The sequence below is a fragment of the Saccostrea cucullata genome, unplaced genomic scaffold, assembly GCF_032062105.1.
Source record: "Saccostrea cucullata isolate Sc308-1 unplaced genomic scaffold, CSIRO_AGI_Scuc_v1 ctg89, whole genome shotgun sequence".
Classification (NCBI taxonomy): domain Eukaryota; kingdom Metazoa; phylum Mollusca; class Bivalvia; order Ostreida; family Ostreidae; genus Saccostrea; species Saccostrea cuccullata.
In genome coordinates this window covers 247,599-264,786 of record NW_026931171.1, presented here as the reverse complement: position 1 = coordinate 264,786, position 17,188 = coordinate 247,599, and the positions used below count along the sequence as shown (strand labels likewise).

General features: G+C 35.0%; 1 protein-coding gene across 1 annotated transcript; it reads right to left on the bottom strand.

Moving 5' to 3' along the window:
• Positions 1 to 1,260: 1,260 nt before the first annotated feature.
• LOC134231638 (mucin-4-like) lies at positions 1,261 to 10,035 on the bottom strand. The gene is made up of 8 exons (XM_062713620.1): positions 9,960 to 10,035; positions 7,431 to 7,558; positions 7,028 to 7,116; positions 6,787 to 6,911; positions 6,201 to 6,383; positions 5,382 to 5,529; positions 2,157 to 4,531; positions 1,261 to 2,054 (listed from the first exon to the last, which is right to left on the bottom strand). Exons 2-8 carry the CDS (start codon positions 7,500 to 7,502, stop codon positions 2,002 to 2,004), a joined length of 3,045 nt encoding a protein of 1,014 aa, XP_062569604.1. The 5' UTR covers positions 7,503 to 7,558; positions 9,960 to 10,035; the 3' UTR covers positions 1,261 to 2,001.
• Between the last annotated feature and the right edge of the window lie 7,153 nt (positions 10,036 to 17,188).

Below are 17,188 nucleotides of genomic sequence, written 5' to 3'. Positions count from 1 at the left end.
AAAGACACAGAAATATCTAATATTTTGCATAAGAATTTTAAAATATGAGTGTACTTATGCAATATGTCAACAGACAATTGTGAATTAAAAAAAAAAAGAAAAAAAAAGGCTGTTATTTTTCTCAGAATCGCCTTAGCACGGAAATACATGTATGGTTGCTTCAACCGGGTACAATGTAAACAATTCATTCTATAAGTAATAGTTTTATCTTCTAAAGTCTGTATTATTTTATTAGTGAAAAGAATAAGCATATTAACTATATAAATAGATTAATTTCATATTTAAACTACACGCGTTCAGTAACAAATACACGTTTTACGGCAACTAAAATCGTGTTATAAAATAAAACATTGGTACATATATGTACAGAAAAAAAAAAGTTTTTATTATTTATTTATTTATCTATTTATTTCTATATGTATTTATTTATCGTTTATTTATATTAAAGCACCTGAAATTAGAATTTCAATGGAAGGAAAAGATCGAAGGCATTCCGAATAAATTGTTCATCTTGCGTTCACCGTTCACTTTGCGCTCGCGCTTCGTTCGCGTTCTGCATTCACTCACCGTTCACACATCGTTTCACCAACTTGCATTCAACGTTCGCACATCGTTCACTCACCGTTTGCTCTGCGTTCATTCAACGTTTGTTCAGCATTCGTTCACCGTTCAGGTGGGAAAGTAAAACGTTTCAGGGACTGTAGCATAATATTTGTCTTTGAAATTGTTACCCTTGTAGCAATTTGAAATGAATTACGACAACTCATAATCATAAGAATATATAGGAAATTCAATTAAGGCCATAATAAATAAATTGCTAGATTCTCATCCGAATTTTTGTAAAAATCGAGGTGGGCGGCCGGCTTTTATTTTTTAATTTTAATTTTTTCAATTTTGCAGATTTTTTATTGACCTGGTCAATCGGTGTAATTTTATCTACAATACCCGAATAAAAGTCATAGTAAAGGTTCAATTAATCTCTTTCTTCACATCATCACCAATCCTTTTCAACCAATGACCCTTGTTTAAAATATATACGCATGTATTACAGCGATTACCATCTTTTCAGCTGTCAAAATCATGTCGACTTTCGCGGGATTTAAAACGAAAGTAGAATGGTGATGAATACTGATCACGATCAGAATTAAGACGAAGAAAAACAGAAATAAAAAAAATCGAGGCAGGGGTATAAAATTGGGGCGGGCGGGGATGAGAATCTAGGAATATTTTTATTATGGCCTAACCACAGTGTCTAAAAAAGTTATAGTTTGATGGAAAGTAAAATTATGGATGAGGGTGATGATGCATGAATATCACATATATTGGTCCCATAAGCAATGACATGGTTCACAGTACACAAGGCTCTATTAATACTATTGTCAGTGATACATAACAAAAACATGTATCAATATGAAAATTAAGATCTATCTTTCAATAAAATTTTAAAACAAAGAGATCTTAATATTATAGTGTATAAATTTTAATATAAACAAATATAAAAACAATATGTAAATTACTATCTTTAACCTTTTATGGAAAAATTTAGAAATTTTAAGGTGCTACTTTTTTTTCTGAATTCAAAAATGCTTGTAAGATACATGTAAGACCAGTAAAAATGCTGTACCGTATATATAAAATCACCATAACTTTTATACGTACAATATGCAATGAAAATTATGCATAAATGATTGTAAATCAAAGATTCATTCTTTTTTGTAAAATAATACAGAATGAAGAGCACACCATTAATACAAACAGGCCTAGGTTAAAAAATAAAACCTTTCAGACTGTGCACTTTCCATAGCAATGCAAAGTATGCAGACATTATTAAATAAATTTTAACCATTGGAGATAACATGGAATAAAATTGTTCCCCTACTGCAAAATGATCAGATCCAATAAAATTCAATGGATTCTTTCTGAATGCTATGGAATCTACCGATGGTAATTCCAGTCTTTATGTACACACCTTGAGAAAACTTCTTCTGCACCTGGCTTATCTTATCTAGTAGTATTTAACAGTGAGCTAGAACCTCTTCCTCTTCCCAGTTTGACTGTAGAAAAAATAAGGAAATACTTTGAATGATACATGATTATTATTGCATGAATATCACAATCAATATTTGTAGTCGAAATGTGATAAACATTGAACTTACCCAATTCAAAGTACTTCTGAAAATCCTCCTTCTGCACGCCATTAGGATCAGGTTTTTCCTTGGGTTCTCCTGTAGCCTGCAAGCCGAAGTCTGTGCCATGTGATAAATTTACCGTCTGTCCATTGCACATACTGAAAATCTGATCCAAGCTCACTTTCTCTGCCACCACTTCCTGTTTCTGACCATTACATAATCCAAATAACTCACCAAGGTCCAGTTTCTGAGTCTCTCCAAATCTGGGACTTGTGACTGGGGACACTTGAGCTTCATTGTCAGAAATATCTGAATTTAAGCTCTGGGATGGTTTGGATTTTTGAGAACTCCTTGCTTCCGAGTCTGAGATACTTTCATGAAACTTCTCATGTTGAATGGGTGTATTAATCGTTTCAAATTCACATTGAACTGGAATTTCAGTTGTAGATGCATTTGAGCTATGTCCTGAATGATAGCTGTTTGATGATGACCTTGAGTTTGTATGATCAGCAGATGAAACACTTGAGGGAGATGGCATTTCTAAAGAACTAGTTGGAAGGACAGTTGATGACATATTAGGCTGAGATGTCACATGGCTAGTAGTTGAATCAGACTGCCTTAATCCTTTGATACCTGTTTGTGACTCGAATATTGGTTCTGATGAAGACATGCTGAGTGACATATCAGAGGACACTGGAGAAAATGGTCTGTAGTAATTTGACCTTGACAGCTTAGCATTCACTAATGAATAAGATGATAAACTGCTGGCTGAAGATGATTTAAGGTCCTCTCCACCATGGCTGCTTTCTTGGTCTGTTGCAGAAATTCCACTTTCCAAAGGATTTTCATTTTCATTGACTTTTCCTTCAAGTCCATCATCATCTTTTATCTCTAGTTCAAAAGTAACCGAGATTAAGTCTTCGTCAACCTCATCAAAACTCTCCTTTTCTGAAATTGTCTCAATCTTGGCAGACTTTACATGTTCTTTTGATTGAGCTTCTATTTTGTCTTTCTCACAAGAATCCTCATCGCTTAAAACTTCTGCATCATGTTCACAAATTTTGTAATCAATGGTAGGTGTTTGATAAGTTTTAGTTTCAGGATATACAGGCATTTCCTTTGGAGATGAATCCAAGTCATGCACTGAATCTCTGTTAGTTTGAGGTGATTTTGAATGCAGAACATGTGATGGAAATGGTGGAGATGGGAGTTTTTGAACACTTGATGAATTGGCACTGGTTAACGTAGTGGGATAAGATGATCCTATAGTAGGGGATGATTTTAAGTGAGCAGATGCACTGGGAAACTGTTTTAACAATGGAATATTAGGTGGTGAATTTGAATGAGGCCCTGATGACATTCTAGGTGGAGATGGCACCTTCTTCAGACTGGATGAAATGAAAGTTGGTGATGTCTTCATAAATGATGTCCCAAGGCTAGGTGATGATTTTGAGTGAACAAAGGTGCTGGCTTTTCCTTGTTGATCTGCAACTGGTTTTGTTTTCAAAATAGTCTGTGGTTTCTTGGAATGAAGAGCTGATGAGATGATTGCTATATCAGGTGACACTGGAGATTTTGGCCTGAAGTCATTTGATAACTTTGTACTTTCTGAAGCGGTTGAATAAGGTGGTTGTTTTGCACTCTCTGAAGTAGTTGTAAATGATGGCAATTTTGAACCTTCTGAGGCAGTTGAATGAGATGACAAACTGCTGGTTGAAGATAATTTCTGGTCCTCTTTACTTTCAATCCTTTTTCCAGGGCTTGAGCCTAAACTGATCGCAGACTTCTTGGTTTTTAAGTCACCATCTCTTGATTTAAAACTGACTAAGCTAAAGACATCATCAACTTCCTCAGAATTTTCATCTTTTGAGAGCATCTCATACTCTTGACAATCCACATGTCCTTTTGTTATGGTCTCTGCTACTTCTTCACCCTCATCATAAATCCTATCATCTGATTCATTGACATTACTTTGACTCATTTCATCATCAGCAAATTCATGTGGTTCGATTGGTAAACATCTACCTTGGTTTGAATGAACAAGTTCAGATTCTGAACACCTACTGGTGTTCCCTGCAGATTCCTCAAAGCTCCTCTTCTGGTCAGAAACAGACACAGGTTCATATACGGGAGAAATTTCACTGTCGGAAGTCTCTGGTTGTTTCAGCCTCTCTTTCAATGCGGAGTTCCTGTAAATCTTTCTATCTTTAGTGGAGGCATGACTACTCTCATCTGAGTATTTTTCCTCACTCTCCCCAGCACAGAGGTTCACCAGCTCTGCTGTCTCCGAGGACATTAAATCATGATCTTTCAGAAATGAGGCCATATTTCCCATGACTACCTTCAACGAAGACAGGAAATGGTTGGCTCGATTCATTCCAAAAGCAGGATCTAAATCATCACTGTAATGAAATATAAAAAACTTTCTTTCAATCTGATCAGGGATTTTCCACCCCATTTTGGGAATGGGGCCCAGGCCCTTACCATTGGGAATTTTACAACATTTTACAACTTGTTGGGAAATTTTATAGCAAGATGTATTTCAATAATTGAACACTTATGATAGTTAAAACTGATTTTTTACTTTATTTTTCAGAACTTTACTTCAGAAAATAGATCCATTATTATAAAGTTTTAGCCAAGTCTCCAAAAATTATGTTCATTTCATTAAGAGTTTACATGTTGAGGTTTGTAAACATGTATGTTTTACATGAATTTTTAAAAAAAATAAACACAGGCTGTTCATTTTTGGGAAAAATGGAGTGATTTTGCAATTGGGAATGGGGCCCATATTCGGCCCAACACGGGGCAGTGGAAAATCCCTGAATCCATAAATGGGAACTGACATAAGAATAACAAACTCGTATTTTCACTTTTCAGTTCACTAGAACTATTGTAAGAGGACAAAAATCACCAGAACAAATGATTTATTCTAAACATAAAAAAAACTTTCCCAGTTGTCTGTAGGCTTGTTACAATTTTCCAATGGAAGTAATTGTCAGAACAAAGAAGACTTCGTGATCACTTCGTAAGTTTCCTTTCTCTCTACATCATTGGAAACACACGGCTGATTACACTTTGTTCCTCCCTATGGAGAGAGAAACGAAGCGTAATCAGTTGTGGGATTCTGACGATGTTCTTTCTACTACTTCAGAGAATATCAACACATTTTCCCTGAAATTTTTAGTCTGAGTGTTGGAGAGCTGTTTTTTCTTTCACTTGTAAAATACAAATGAAATACAATATTTTTACCTATTTAGAAGAGCCTGGTTCACCAATTCCGGTGACACAGTTTTCTGGATTTTTCCCTCATACGTCGCTGATTTCGCTGCACTAGCCTGCTCAACATCCTCCATAAAGGTTTCCATGTCAGTAATGCTGACTGTTTTCTTATCAGCGACTGAAAAAGGAAGAAGGACATCCTTCTCAAATACAGCCCAACATCTTTTTCTCTGACTTGAGAGGATCAAGAGAAATCTTCAAAATATCAAAGTTAAAATAGATGAAGATAAGTTTGTTTGGACTTCCAAATCAATTCAACATATCCACAGTATCTGGGATATCAAAGTTCTACCAAACTACCAAAATTCAAATGTACCAGTAATATCCATAACAGCTAGTTTTTGTGATTTTTTTTTTTGTCCCTCAATAACATTAGGGAATCGAAAAATTGCTAAATACCATACTCACACCTCCCTTTCTTTAGTAAGCTAATATTAATTATATGTATTCATAAATTTGAAAAATTCAGAAGTCTGAGTCTGAATGATTAAATTCAAAGAAAAGAAAATTCAGGCTGAAAAAATGAACCAGCTTATAGAATAATCTTCATGCAAGTAAAACTTATAAATCAAGATTACTGATTTGCTCTTTAATGTAATGATTCAAAACATAAGAGAAAACATTTTTGAGTCTATAATCTTCTCTCCAACATCATATGTACACGTGTACAATGTATAAATACAATATGTAATTCCATTCATATGTGTTTGCAGAAAGATAATGGTAATTTAATGAGTGTTTTTTGGGGTTTTTTGTGTGTGAAGTTACCACAATATTTTGGAAACTTACATGAACCAACATTGTATTTGGCTTCCATTGCCAAAGAGGCATAACATTCTTTGAGACGACCAAGATGCATGACGTCCTGGATGATGTTGGATGAGGCCACAGAGGGGGGATGCTCCTTAACAAGAGGGGCACTGGGGGAGGGAGTTGACATCAGTTTGTTGACATTTATAAATGTATCACCTCCTGAAAAATTACAGAGAAATGTGGATTACAGTAATCTTAATTCTCAATATCTTTCTAAATTCTCTCTAAAAATTTCAATAATATCAAGATAACAGAGAAACACTAAACTGTTAATTTCAAGGTTTGAAAATTGAGTCAAATGAATCAAAGATACCATGCATTTGTTTAAATTACATGTACTGTAAATAAATTTTTATTCATCAGCAAAAATAGCCTCTGAAACCTTCTTTTCAAAGTAAAAATTAAATGCAATACTTATGAATATTTCTATTGAATTTTCCACAACTTAACAAAATTAATTGTTGCTGATGGAGTAAAAATGAAGATTTAATATAGTTGGTTTACAGTACAAAATAATAAGTACTTTTAAGTTATATGTACAATGTTATAACCGTCTTTTTACCTTTTTTTATTCGATCTCCTGTGTCTTTAGCGATATCTACCACGATTTTGTTTCCCTTTAGTGGCCATCTGTGCAGAGTTTTTACAGATTTGTAAACTGATTCAATATCTCTGAAGCGGACAAAACTGAAAAAAATGCATGTATTTTTCTTGTTAAATTTCTATTGATGTAAAAATTTGTTTTTCATGTGCTTGAATATTTTTAAAAAACAATTCTTCATGAGGAAATTGTTCTATCTTACCCATATAGATATGGAGATGATGAGTTATTGTCACAGATGAAAACGTCTTCTATTTCACCACATCCAGAAAATAGATCTACAAGGTCTGTCTGTGAGAAAAAAAACAACCAATGATTAGTGAATGTCAAAAATAATTTTAATTAAGTTAAGTAATCAATACTAGTCACAATGACTGCATAAAATTATAAAATTATTATATGTCAACTCTGGCAATGACATGTAAATCTCTTCACTTGCAAAAAAAATTGTGCATCGCAGTAAGCCGGCAGTCAGGTGCAAGGTTCTTTCAAACACTGCTTTAAAAGGACTACTTATTTTTAACATTATTTGCATTAAACATTTCATTTCAATCTTTTCAGCAATAAATGACACTTGTTTTTCAGCAAACATTTCCCCTACTTACTTTTGTAACAGAGAGAGACAGGTGCCCCACAAAAACAGAATAAAGGCTACATAATTCTTTCTTGGACATCATTGTGGTGTTCTCAGCTTTTACTGCAGTACAGGCATACCAAATTATTTACCGATACTCTGCAAAATAAAAATAAAACTTCATTATGGATGGCCCTCTAAAGCAAGCTTTATGATAATTGGTACTTCTATATTACAGATGTTTGAAAATAAAATTACAGTAGCCATGCATTTGTATATTGCCATATCTAAATTTTATTAATGAATATAATAAGTTTGAAGAAAGCTTACAAAATTATAGGGTATTACTTTATGAAATATGTTTGGTTCAAATATTTTAATCCATTTGAAACTTACATGATGCAGTAAATCCAGACTTAAATCCCAATAAAATAATTAAAAAGGAATTATGTACCATTGAGAATAATCAGGCCTGCAAAGATTTTTATCAATTTTACCTTCAGGGCATACATGTACACGCTTTCTAGTTATGACATTGCAATGAAAACGGTTTTATATAAATTTTCTATTCGACATGGATACAAAAATACAAATATCTAAATTCTTGATACAGATAGTGAATAAATAGTTAATTGCTGTGTAGAAATTCGGGCTTTACGGACCGTGGGTTTCGGCCTGGATAGCTCAGTGGTTAGAGCACCTGACTAGACTAGTAATGCAGGGGTCCCAGGTTTGATTCCCGGTCCAGCCATATGTTTTCTTCGTGCATTTCTCCTTTCCTACTACATTTGGTGGCCAGTGTGGGGGGCCTTGCTCAGGTTACAGTGTATGTTTAAATTAGTAATTCCTGACAGGGCTCTAGAACTTGTGTCTTCGAGGTCGAAGACTGTTTAAGGAGGGAGGAATGCAGAAGTTCGGGCTTTATGGACTGTGGGTTTCCGCCTGGATAGCTCAGTGGTTGGAGCACCTGACTAGTAATGCAGGGGTCCCGGTTTCGATTCCCGGTCCAGCCATATGTTTTCTTCGTGCATTTCTCCTTTCCTTTTACAGCTGCAAATGACCTTGTCTTCAAGTTTTCCCCTCAGAGCTTTCAAAGTATTCTTCCATTTGGTTGCATGAAAGAAGGCAACTTGTTTGTTCCTATAGATAATACATTTGGATACAAAACAGAGAATATTAGAGGAAAAACTTTGAAAAATAGATTTATGTGTTAGACAGTGCAAAGACGTCATATTTTATGCTACGTAGCGCCAAAAGATGCACATTAACCCCTTTTTTGTTCTGATTTTTATCTAAGCTATATGTGTGTAGATTCTTAAAATATACAAGATGAAGTTTACTTGATTAAAAATTCTCAAAACTTTTGATAACAGAATCCAACCTCCTTAAGGCCCCAAGATGCATCAACTTAAAATGTTAAATGATTCTAAACCTCTCAGTATCTGAAAAAATGGCCTAAGATGTTACAGAAAAGATAAGCCATAAATTCAAAAATTAGGCCAAGGTGACCTACTCTAAGTTTATGTTGTCTGAAAACCTAAGATGCATCAACCACAGGCACCTGAATTTTATTAATAAGTTGCTAAATTAGCCAAATATCGAAAAAGTCTACCCCCTCTATATATATAGCTAGTGCATCAACTGACAACGTTTGATGATCATAGGCCTTAAAGTATCCAAAATATGCCTCCAAATCAGTTTGAAAAACCAATGGCTGCAAAATTCGGAAAGTGGGTCACCATGACCTACTTTTGAGTCAACATAATATGACATTCTAAAAGATGCATCAACTGACAAGACTTTATTATCCTAGTACCTATAGTAAGCAAAATATCAACGTTACTTTTATTAAAGTGATCTTGAGACCGTGCCTTTTTTTTTTGCCCCAGGGTGTAATTTTTTTTATCTTCAACATATCTTCATTCTCGTATGTAAGTTTGGTGATAATCAGCCTGGTGGTAATTTTTTTTTTTTGCAACCAGTATTTTTGGTTTTATTTATCTGATTATCTCCCCTTATTTAAGGGTCACAACCCTTGTTTTAGAACCAACAGGAGCCCTTGGGCCAAAGATACCCTAAGACAAATTTGACAATTATTGGCCAAGGGGTTCTTGAGTTACGGCCCATTTTCTAAAAAGTTAAAAAACACCGCCGTCATATTCTCAGTCAGACACTACGTACTATTGATTAGGCCTTTTTTACCTGTTTTATATCCAAGGGCAGATCACTCTATTTAAAGGTCTGACGACTGTTTTAAAACAATGTACAGTGCAAAATATTGTAGATATTAATGCTTCTCAAGGCAGTTTTTTATGTATAGGCTTGTAGTCAAAGATGCATCTCTAAATACAGATAATGTTTGCATATTCAAGCACAATAGTTAAATAGGCTAGCTGAGACGCTATCCCTCAAGAGCATCCCTGAAGCACATGGACATCGACCTGTCGATAGTACACAACAATAACACAAACAATATTGCTGTCCATTCCTATATTTGACGCGTATGCATTCAACAAAAATAAAACATAGGCTAATTGATCAAATACTAACGCTGATATACCTAGCATCCCCTCTGAAATAACTTGATTTCTTCTTTTCTCATGGACTGATGGACCTCATTTTTTCTGCAAAACGATCATTCGGTACACCTCCGTTAATTTCGTTGCTAGCTCACATGTGGCGTTACTGTTACGCACCATTGGCAATGAGCGTGTCACTCTTTCTTTCTTTCTTCAGCACGTAAATATTCTTATAAAAAAATGACCAGAGAGACTAAAACTATAAGCCAGGTTATATTTAATCAGAAGACTAAAACTATAAGCCAGGTTATATTTAATCAGAAGATACAATCATAGTAATCAATTTAAATGCAACAATATCAGATATAGAATTAGGCTAGCATAAATCAATTCTATTACATTTTATTAGAAGAAAAACTTGACAATGAACGCTTAAATATTTTAATGACATTTATTTCATTTAGAAAATTTTAAAATAAACGGGGAAAGCTGGAGAACTTTAGATCCATCTTTCAAATCTGTTGCCGTTGATAAACAAGTTGATAAAAATGGTTGCATCTTGGCTCATTCTCAGGCTTTAAGCTAGTAAAATTGACATGATCAGTGGTTTTCTTGCATGTGTATATGGGCCTATGTCCGTCAACTTTGGTTTTCTTTCTTTGTAATGTTGTTTATAATGGAAATTGTATAAGTGTTATCCTTCTTGTTACCTAACATTGTTTTGGGATGCATCGGATTAAATTCACTGATGGGGGTAATATTATTATATAATCCTGTTAATTTTCTGCATGTTGACTGCCTTCCATGCAGAATATAATGATCTATAGATATTGCATATTTATAACTACATGTACACCATAATCATATGATAATATGGGCTAATTATGGGCTAATTATGGGCTAAGCAATTCAATTAAAAAGAAAATGAATTACCTGATAGTTCCTCTATTTATAATGGCCATCTATCAATGAAATGTACATAAATTATTTCCCAATTCATTTTCAAGATTTTTAGAAGAATGCATAAATATTGCTTAAGTACTCATTTTAACCAAATGTTTATAAAATTATTTATGTGAAACGTTTGTAAGGTGTCATTTTAGTATTCCCGAGAAAATGATACACAAGTTTTTAAAAAATCAAACATTTCAGTTTAAGGACAGATGATTCAAACAAACTTTTATTATTATTTTTTTAATAACAACTTTAATTATGTCTACTGTGGTAAAATGAACAACTTAAACCGCATAGATTTTATTTTTTTATTCAACGTTTCAGAAGTGGTGTTAATCAGATGTGGATACTTAAAAATTCCAAGGAAGTTTTGAACAATTTGAAATCACAAGATTTTACTAAAATCAACAGCTTAAAAACTTACGACTTTTCAACTTTATACACAACCATTCCCCATGATAAATTCAAGACCAGGTTTTTCGATATCATTGACAGCTGCTTTTTCATTAAAAATGGAGCTCGTAAATTTACGTACCTTGTCATTGGTCATTTGCAAAATTATTATGCTAAAAACATTCAGATTGTACACACAATTAAGTACTCTGAAGTCGACATCAAAAAGACGCCGAGTTTCTGATCGACAATATCTACATGTATGTTGTTTTTGGAAACCAGGTATTCCAACAATATATTGGAATTCCCATGGGTACGAATTGTGCCATTTATTAGCAGACCTATCTTTGTATTCATATGAAGCAGAATTTGTGCAAAATCTTATGCGTGAAAAGAAGAAAACACTTATTGTGGTCTTCAATTCGACATTTTAATATATCGAACGTATTGTCAATTAACAGCTGCAATTTCCATTCTTATGTCGAAACGATATATCCTGGTCAGTTTGAGAAAAAGATACCACAGAGTCTGACACATTTGTTTCATATTTGGATATTTTACTTGAAAAAGACGTTAATGGTAATCTTACAACCAAGCTCCATGATAAATGTGATGACTTTAACTTTTCTAACGTCAACTTCCCTTACATATATGCAGCAATATACCTTCATCACCTGCATACGGAGTTTATGTATCTCAGTTGATTCGATACGCAAGAGCATGCTCTACGTATGAACAATTTTTAAAACGAGGTAAATTATTGAGTTGATGAAACAAGAATATCAGCAGTCTCGTTTAAAGTCATCATTTCGTAAGTTCTATGGTCGATACAATGACCCTGTCAATAAATACAATTTATCATTGAGTCAAATGCTGACCGACGTTTCTCATTCTAATTGTTAGTCCTTTATCTCTACACTGAATTGAAGACGGATTTTTCCGTTATTTCCGATCATGACAAGGAGCACACGGCGGGTGTGACCGGTCGGCAGGGGATGCTCATTCCTCCATGGCAACTGATCCCAATTCTGATGTTTTGTAGGTCCGTGTTTGCTTTGCTCCTATTTTGTATTGTTTTATGGACTTTTGATCTTGAATACTGTTCGTTATCTCCATATGTTTCATATATGTCATCTGATAGAGATCACGATGCTACTAATGCACTAAAGTACTAATATGTGAAGGAAATTGTCAACGTTTACTTTGATGACATTCAGATCAGGTTTATAGTTGCAGAATTTTAAAACAATTGCCTGGCATCAGCTGCGTTAGAAAAGGGAAGTTGTGACAGAATGTACGACCTCACCAATTCTGTCTGTGGTGGAGATGAGCTTGATGGCGACCGCTGCAGGAAGAGAAACAAGAGTGTTACATTAAAAGTTTAAATTTAAAGTGTTAAACTTACATGTCTCTATAAAAGATAGTTATCGATATGTTTAAACTTTAGATTTAAACTTTTAATGTAACAAGAGGTCCAAAGACGAATTCAAAAATACGATAAATACAAGGCTTCAAGGGCGGCCTTATAGTGACTACAATCACATTTACACAAGTAAGATGGGGTTTACACGTAGCTTTGCTGTCGGACACACATGAAGTTAAAACCAAAGAAATCAAGGTTTCGGGTGCTGTAGAAGGGACGAAATAATCAACAAAACAATTGCCAGGTGAAGTCTAAGACGAAGAGATTTCAATGAAAGTTGACAACCCGATAAAATGCCTTTGGATGTGGTTCGATTCATTACTGGCAAACAGTAACCAATTAGAGAAACTTAAACTGAGTGTAACATCATGATTGTAGAACGTAGACAATATATAGGAAACTACCAGTAAATATATATGACGCTTTCATTTATCAGCATGGAATTTTGCTGAAATTGATGTGGATGCTGTGTTTTTTTAGGTAGCAATGGCAGAGGAAGAGGGCTTGGAGAAATCAGAAAATTGCTATGCAAAGGAAAGGTTAGGAATTTTATTCAGCTTTACTTCGATAAGACTCTATATTAAATTTCAAATTATATAAAGTTATAAACTCAATTTCCTCTCCCATTGGTGATTGGAGAGTTAAGGTTGGCCAAATGCAGACTGGTCATCACTTTTCGAGACCTACCTCAAAAGGTCCGCGATGCAGGCGTTTAGATAAAGCCAGGGCGCGAGTGATTGACAGCTTCAGCCTTACATCAAGCAAGGAGCATACAGAAATTGCGACTTAATCGGAAACACATCCAAAAGACAGAGAAAGAACTCGGGTGATACAATTCAGAAATGGAACAGGGCCAACAAGATCGTGAGAAGTAAGAAAAAGGTTGAAGATATCAGAAGATTACAGGCAGCAGATCTCAGTAAGTAGAAGGCTTGGATGAGTTTGAACTTTTGAGAACTCTGTGCTTTGACCACGATGGGTGTATGATACACTACATTCATTAGCAAATCTACAATATTTGGAACTCAGTGAAGATCCTGCATGCAGACTGTATGGGGGAAAAGAGTACAATGACACACATTTACAGTATTTATAGGTGCTTTCAAGGCCGGTATGCGGCGCCACGTCATACCTAAGACGCAATCGCATCATCTCGGGTCTTTCCGTCAGAGGTTGGAAAAACAACCTCGAATGTATTAACATCACCGGATGTTAAAAATTTATACATTTCCTGTATATTCAAATATAGGATAGACGGAGTTTGAAGTCCCTTCTATAGAATATTTTAAGTAATAACATTACATTGAATAGAGTTAAGCTCCATATTCAACAGATAAAAGGTCCCCACGCATTTATTTCACAGATCGTCAAAAAAGAGGGTTGTCATGGCGTCTACCATAAACATTCGAGGTTGTTTTTCCGCTAGTCGGAAAGGTCCGAGAAGTTGCGATTGACCTAAGATGTAAACATAAACTGTTCCTTCGCCAAGCGCTCGGCACTAGAACTGAAAGTAACGGGTCTCTCGGATATGACCTTAAAAACGTAGGTCCCGTGGCACGGTAGGCGCTGGCACGATAAAGAACCCTCGCTGCTCAATGGCCCTAAGTGCAGAGCATAGGTCTAAATTTGAAGCCCTTCACCGGCATACGGTGACGTCTCCATTTGAGTTAAAAATTCTTGAGAAGGACGTTAAACAATATATAATAAATCAATCAATCAATCAAGGCCGGTATGTAATATAAAGGTATGAAATGTATTAAAGGAACTATAGTGGGAGTAGTGAAGAGGATTGATTAAATCAATCGGAGTGACGAGAAATAAAACAATCAATAAATCAAGTTGATTTATTGATTGTTTTATTTATCGTCACTCCGAGAATGTTTCACTCATATGGATACACCACCACTTGCCGATGGAGGGCTACGAATTTTGACCTATACCTGGTCATTGAACAGTGGGGGATTTTTTTTTTCGTGCCAGCACATACTGCGACACAGGGCCCCGATTTATAAGGTCTCATCCGATGGTGGAGAAGAAAGAAACAAAAAAAAAATGAACAGGAGTGCTAGCAAAAATCAAGTTGACAATGTGCAAGACCTGAGGAAAAGAAATGATGGAAATCATCAGTGCTTGACATGGGACGACACTCACTGGGAATTTTGGGTCGATCTGAATAGGAAGCATGTATTTCTATTAATAATAATAGGTATATAATTGAGTCCAGACTTGATGTTGTGGTCCAAACAGTCCAAGACACTTGTAACCATAATGTCATGTGAGGAACTCTGTGATGAGATGCACCAGAGGAAAAGCCTGAAATATGCAGATTTGTTGGTAGACTGCAAAAAGAGGATTGAAAGGTGATGATGTTTCCTGTTAAGATCTGGTCCCGGGGTTTCCCCAGTTAGTGAAAATGCTCCAGACTTTAGGAATGGTCTAATTATTGCTGCACGACAGCTGATAGAGGCAGTTAAGAAGTGATTGTTCCGGGTATAGTGGTGAATTTGGCACCACTGTTTACTATTTGAGATCAGTTGGAGGATGTCACGGTCTAGGGTCTCAATATTCATTAAAGGTTTCAGCTGGAGACCATAAGACGTTGAAACCAGATGTTGTTTGAAACTGAAGACAGCAATGGACATGACTTCATTGCAGATATAACATCATCTGCAAGTCTTCTTTTAAAAGACATAGAATATGGTGTATACCTGGGGAAGGGCTATAGAATCTTTTGAATATTTTGCTTATCTTACATTGTTTCTTTAGAATTAAAATTGGATATACCCTTAACACATGGGGTACCCATCTCCGATTCGCAACTCATCTTATACCAATGAATAAAATTAAGTAAATGAGAATTTCAGTGAAAAAATTGTCAAAGAGACGAATCATTGTATATGTACACTTCTATTCTACGTTTTGATCGGACAGATATTATGCCGCTGGATCGAAAGATCCCGGGGGTATATTGTTTTTGTCCTTTCTGTCTGTTGTCAAATTTTACCTTGCCCATAACTACTGAGTATTGCGTTGTCAAAGGTAAGTGTATAATACTTCAGTTTACGTCCCACTCCAGAATTGTGATACCATCGGGGTACACAACTTGTTTTTGGTGTAATGTAGAAAACATGGACAGTGCTATTTTCTCTCTAAAATGATAGCGGGTACCAATCTCTTGTCCGCAACTTCTCAACTAATATCTAGATTTAGAGACTTTCACAGATTTTTAATTACATAATGCCGTTTTGACCTTCTATTTTACTTTACGATTGGAGAGATAGTTGGGGGTTCCCACAGCAAAACATAGACGCTGCCATTTTTTCTTTAACATTGGGGGTACCCATCTCTTACCCGCAAATCTTCTATACCAAATAAAAAAAATGACGTTCACAGAAGTTTAATTAAATATATTACCATTCTGTGCCGCCTATTTTATGTTCTAATCGATTAGACAGCTGTGTTCTCCATAGCAAAAAAAAAAAAAAAAAAGATAGAGAGAGGGGGAGAATAAGAAGACTGGCATACTTCAGTGGAAGCTGGGTACATCATTTTTGAGTTCAATGCTCAAAGTACCTCTAGTTACATCTTCCTCTAATACGCATAATGGCATTTATTTCATTACACGCATCAAAATTTGTGATTTTCTTAAAAATAAGTTTGACGAGCGTGAAACCGAATTTTCCTCACACCGTCAAAAAATATACAAAATTACGCAGACCTTGTCAATGTGAGCACTATCATTTGAAGATCAAGACGAATATGAATAAAAGCTTTTTTTTTTTTTTTACCTTTTCTTTCCCCTAATATTTTTTGCTCCATTATTAATGAGTAAAAAATGGATTTCGATAGATGTATCGCTCATTGGATCGACAACAATGATGGATTTTCAATGTAAACTCTATCATTTAATTTGTCAGAACTTAATTTCATGCCAGCAATAATTTGTCCTTAGATTTTTGACGTAAATTTCTAAATTTCTTTTAATTCTAAAGTTTATAGCTTTAGACAGCAAGACAAAAAATATTGGTATTTTTATTGCTTTCTGAATATGAATCTCGTACATGATCACATTGCGAAATTTCTTTCCTTGCTCCTTTTGTGCATACCCTATGTATACGTACTGGAAATAATTTGTGTAGGACCTCAATGACTGCACACCTACTCAGGGAATGGTATCTAAAGTTGATGCTAGAAATAATATTTCCAACTCATTATTATTTTAAATTTAGGAGTATTCGGGAAAAGGCTGCTTATAGGTTCAGAGGAAATGGATTATAAATGTTTAATTTTCTTACGATTTTGAAAAAACTTTTTTGTGCAGCTTCTGGTGATCATTCTTAGATAAGAGTCTGCCCTGTGTAGTATAAGCAGAGCGACTACAAAAAAATGTGCAGGTCTAATGAATTTGTTTGACTCAAAATGCTAGGAAACTCGGTCAGTTTTGCCAAAAGGCGTAAATAATGCATCAGACAAGCTCTGTTGAAGCTTTTTTATTACTGC

Bases quoted from the DNA above. Each gene is read 5' to 3' on its own strand.
- LOC134231638 (XM_062713620.1), bottom strand. From the start codon at position 7,502: ATGATGTCCAAGAAAGAATTATGTAGCCTTTATTCTGTTTTTGTGGGG. The intron at 5,530-6,200 runs GTAAGTTTCCAA...TTCCTTTTTCAG, and splicing joins CAAATACAATGTTGGTTCAT to TCGCTGATAAGAAAACAGTC. The intron at 2,055-2,156 runs GTAAGTTCAATG...TTTTTTCTACAG, and splicing joins TCAGAAGTACTTTGAATTGG to TCAAACTGGGAAGAGGAAGA.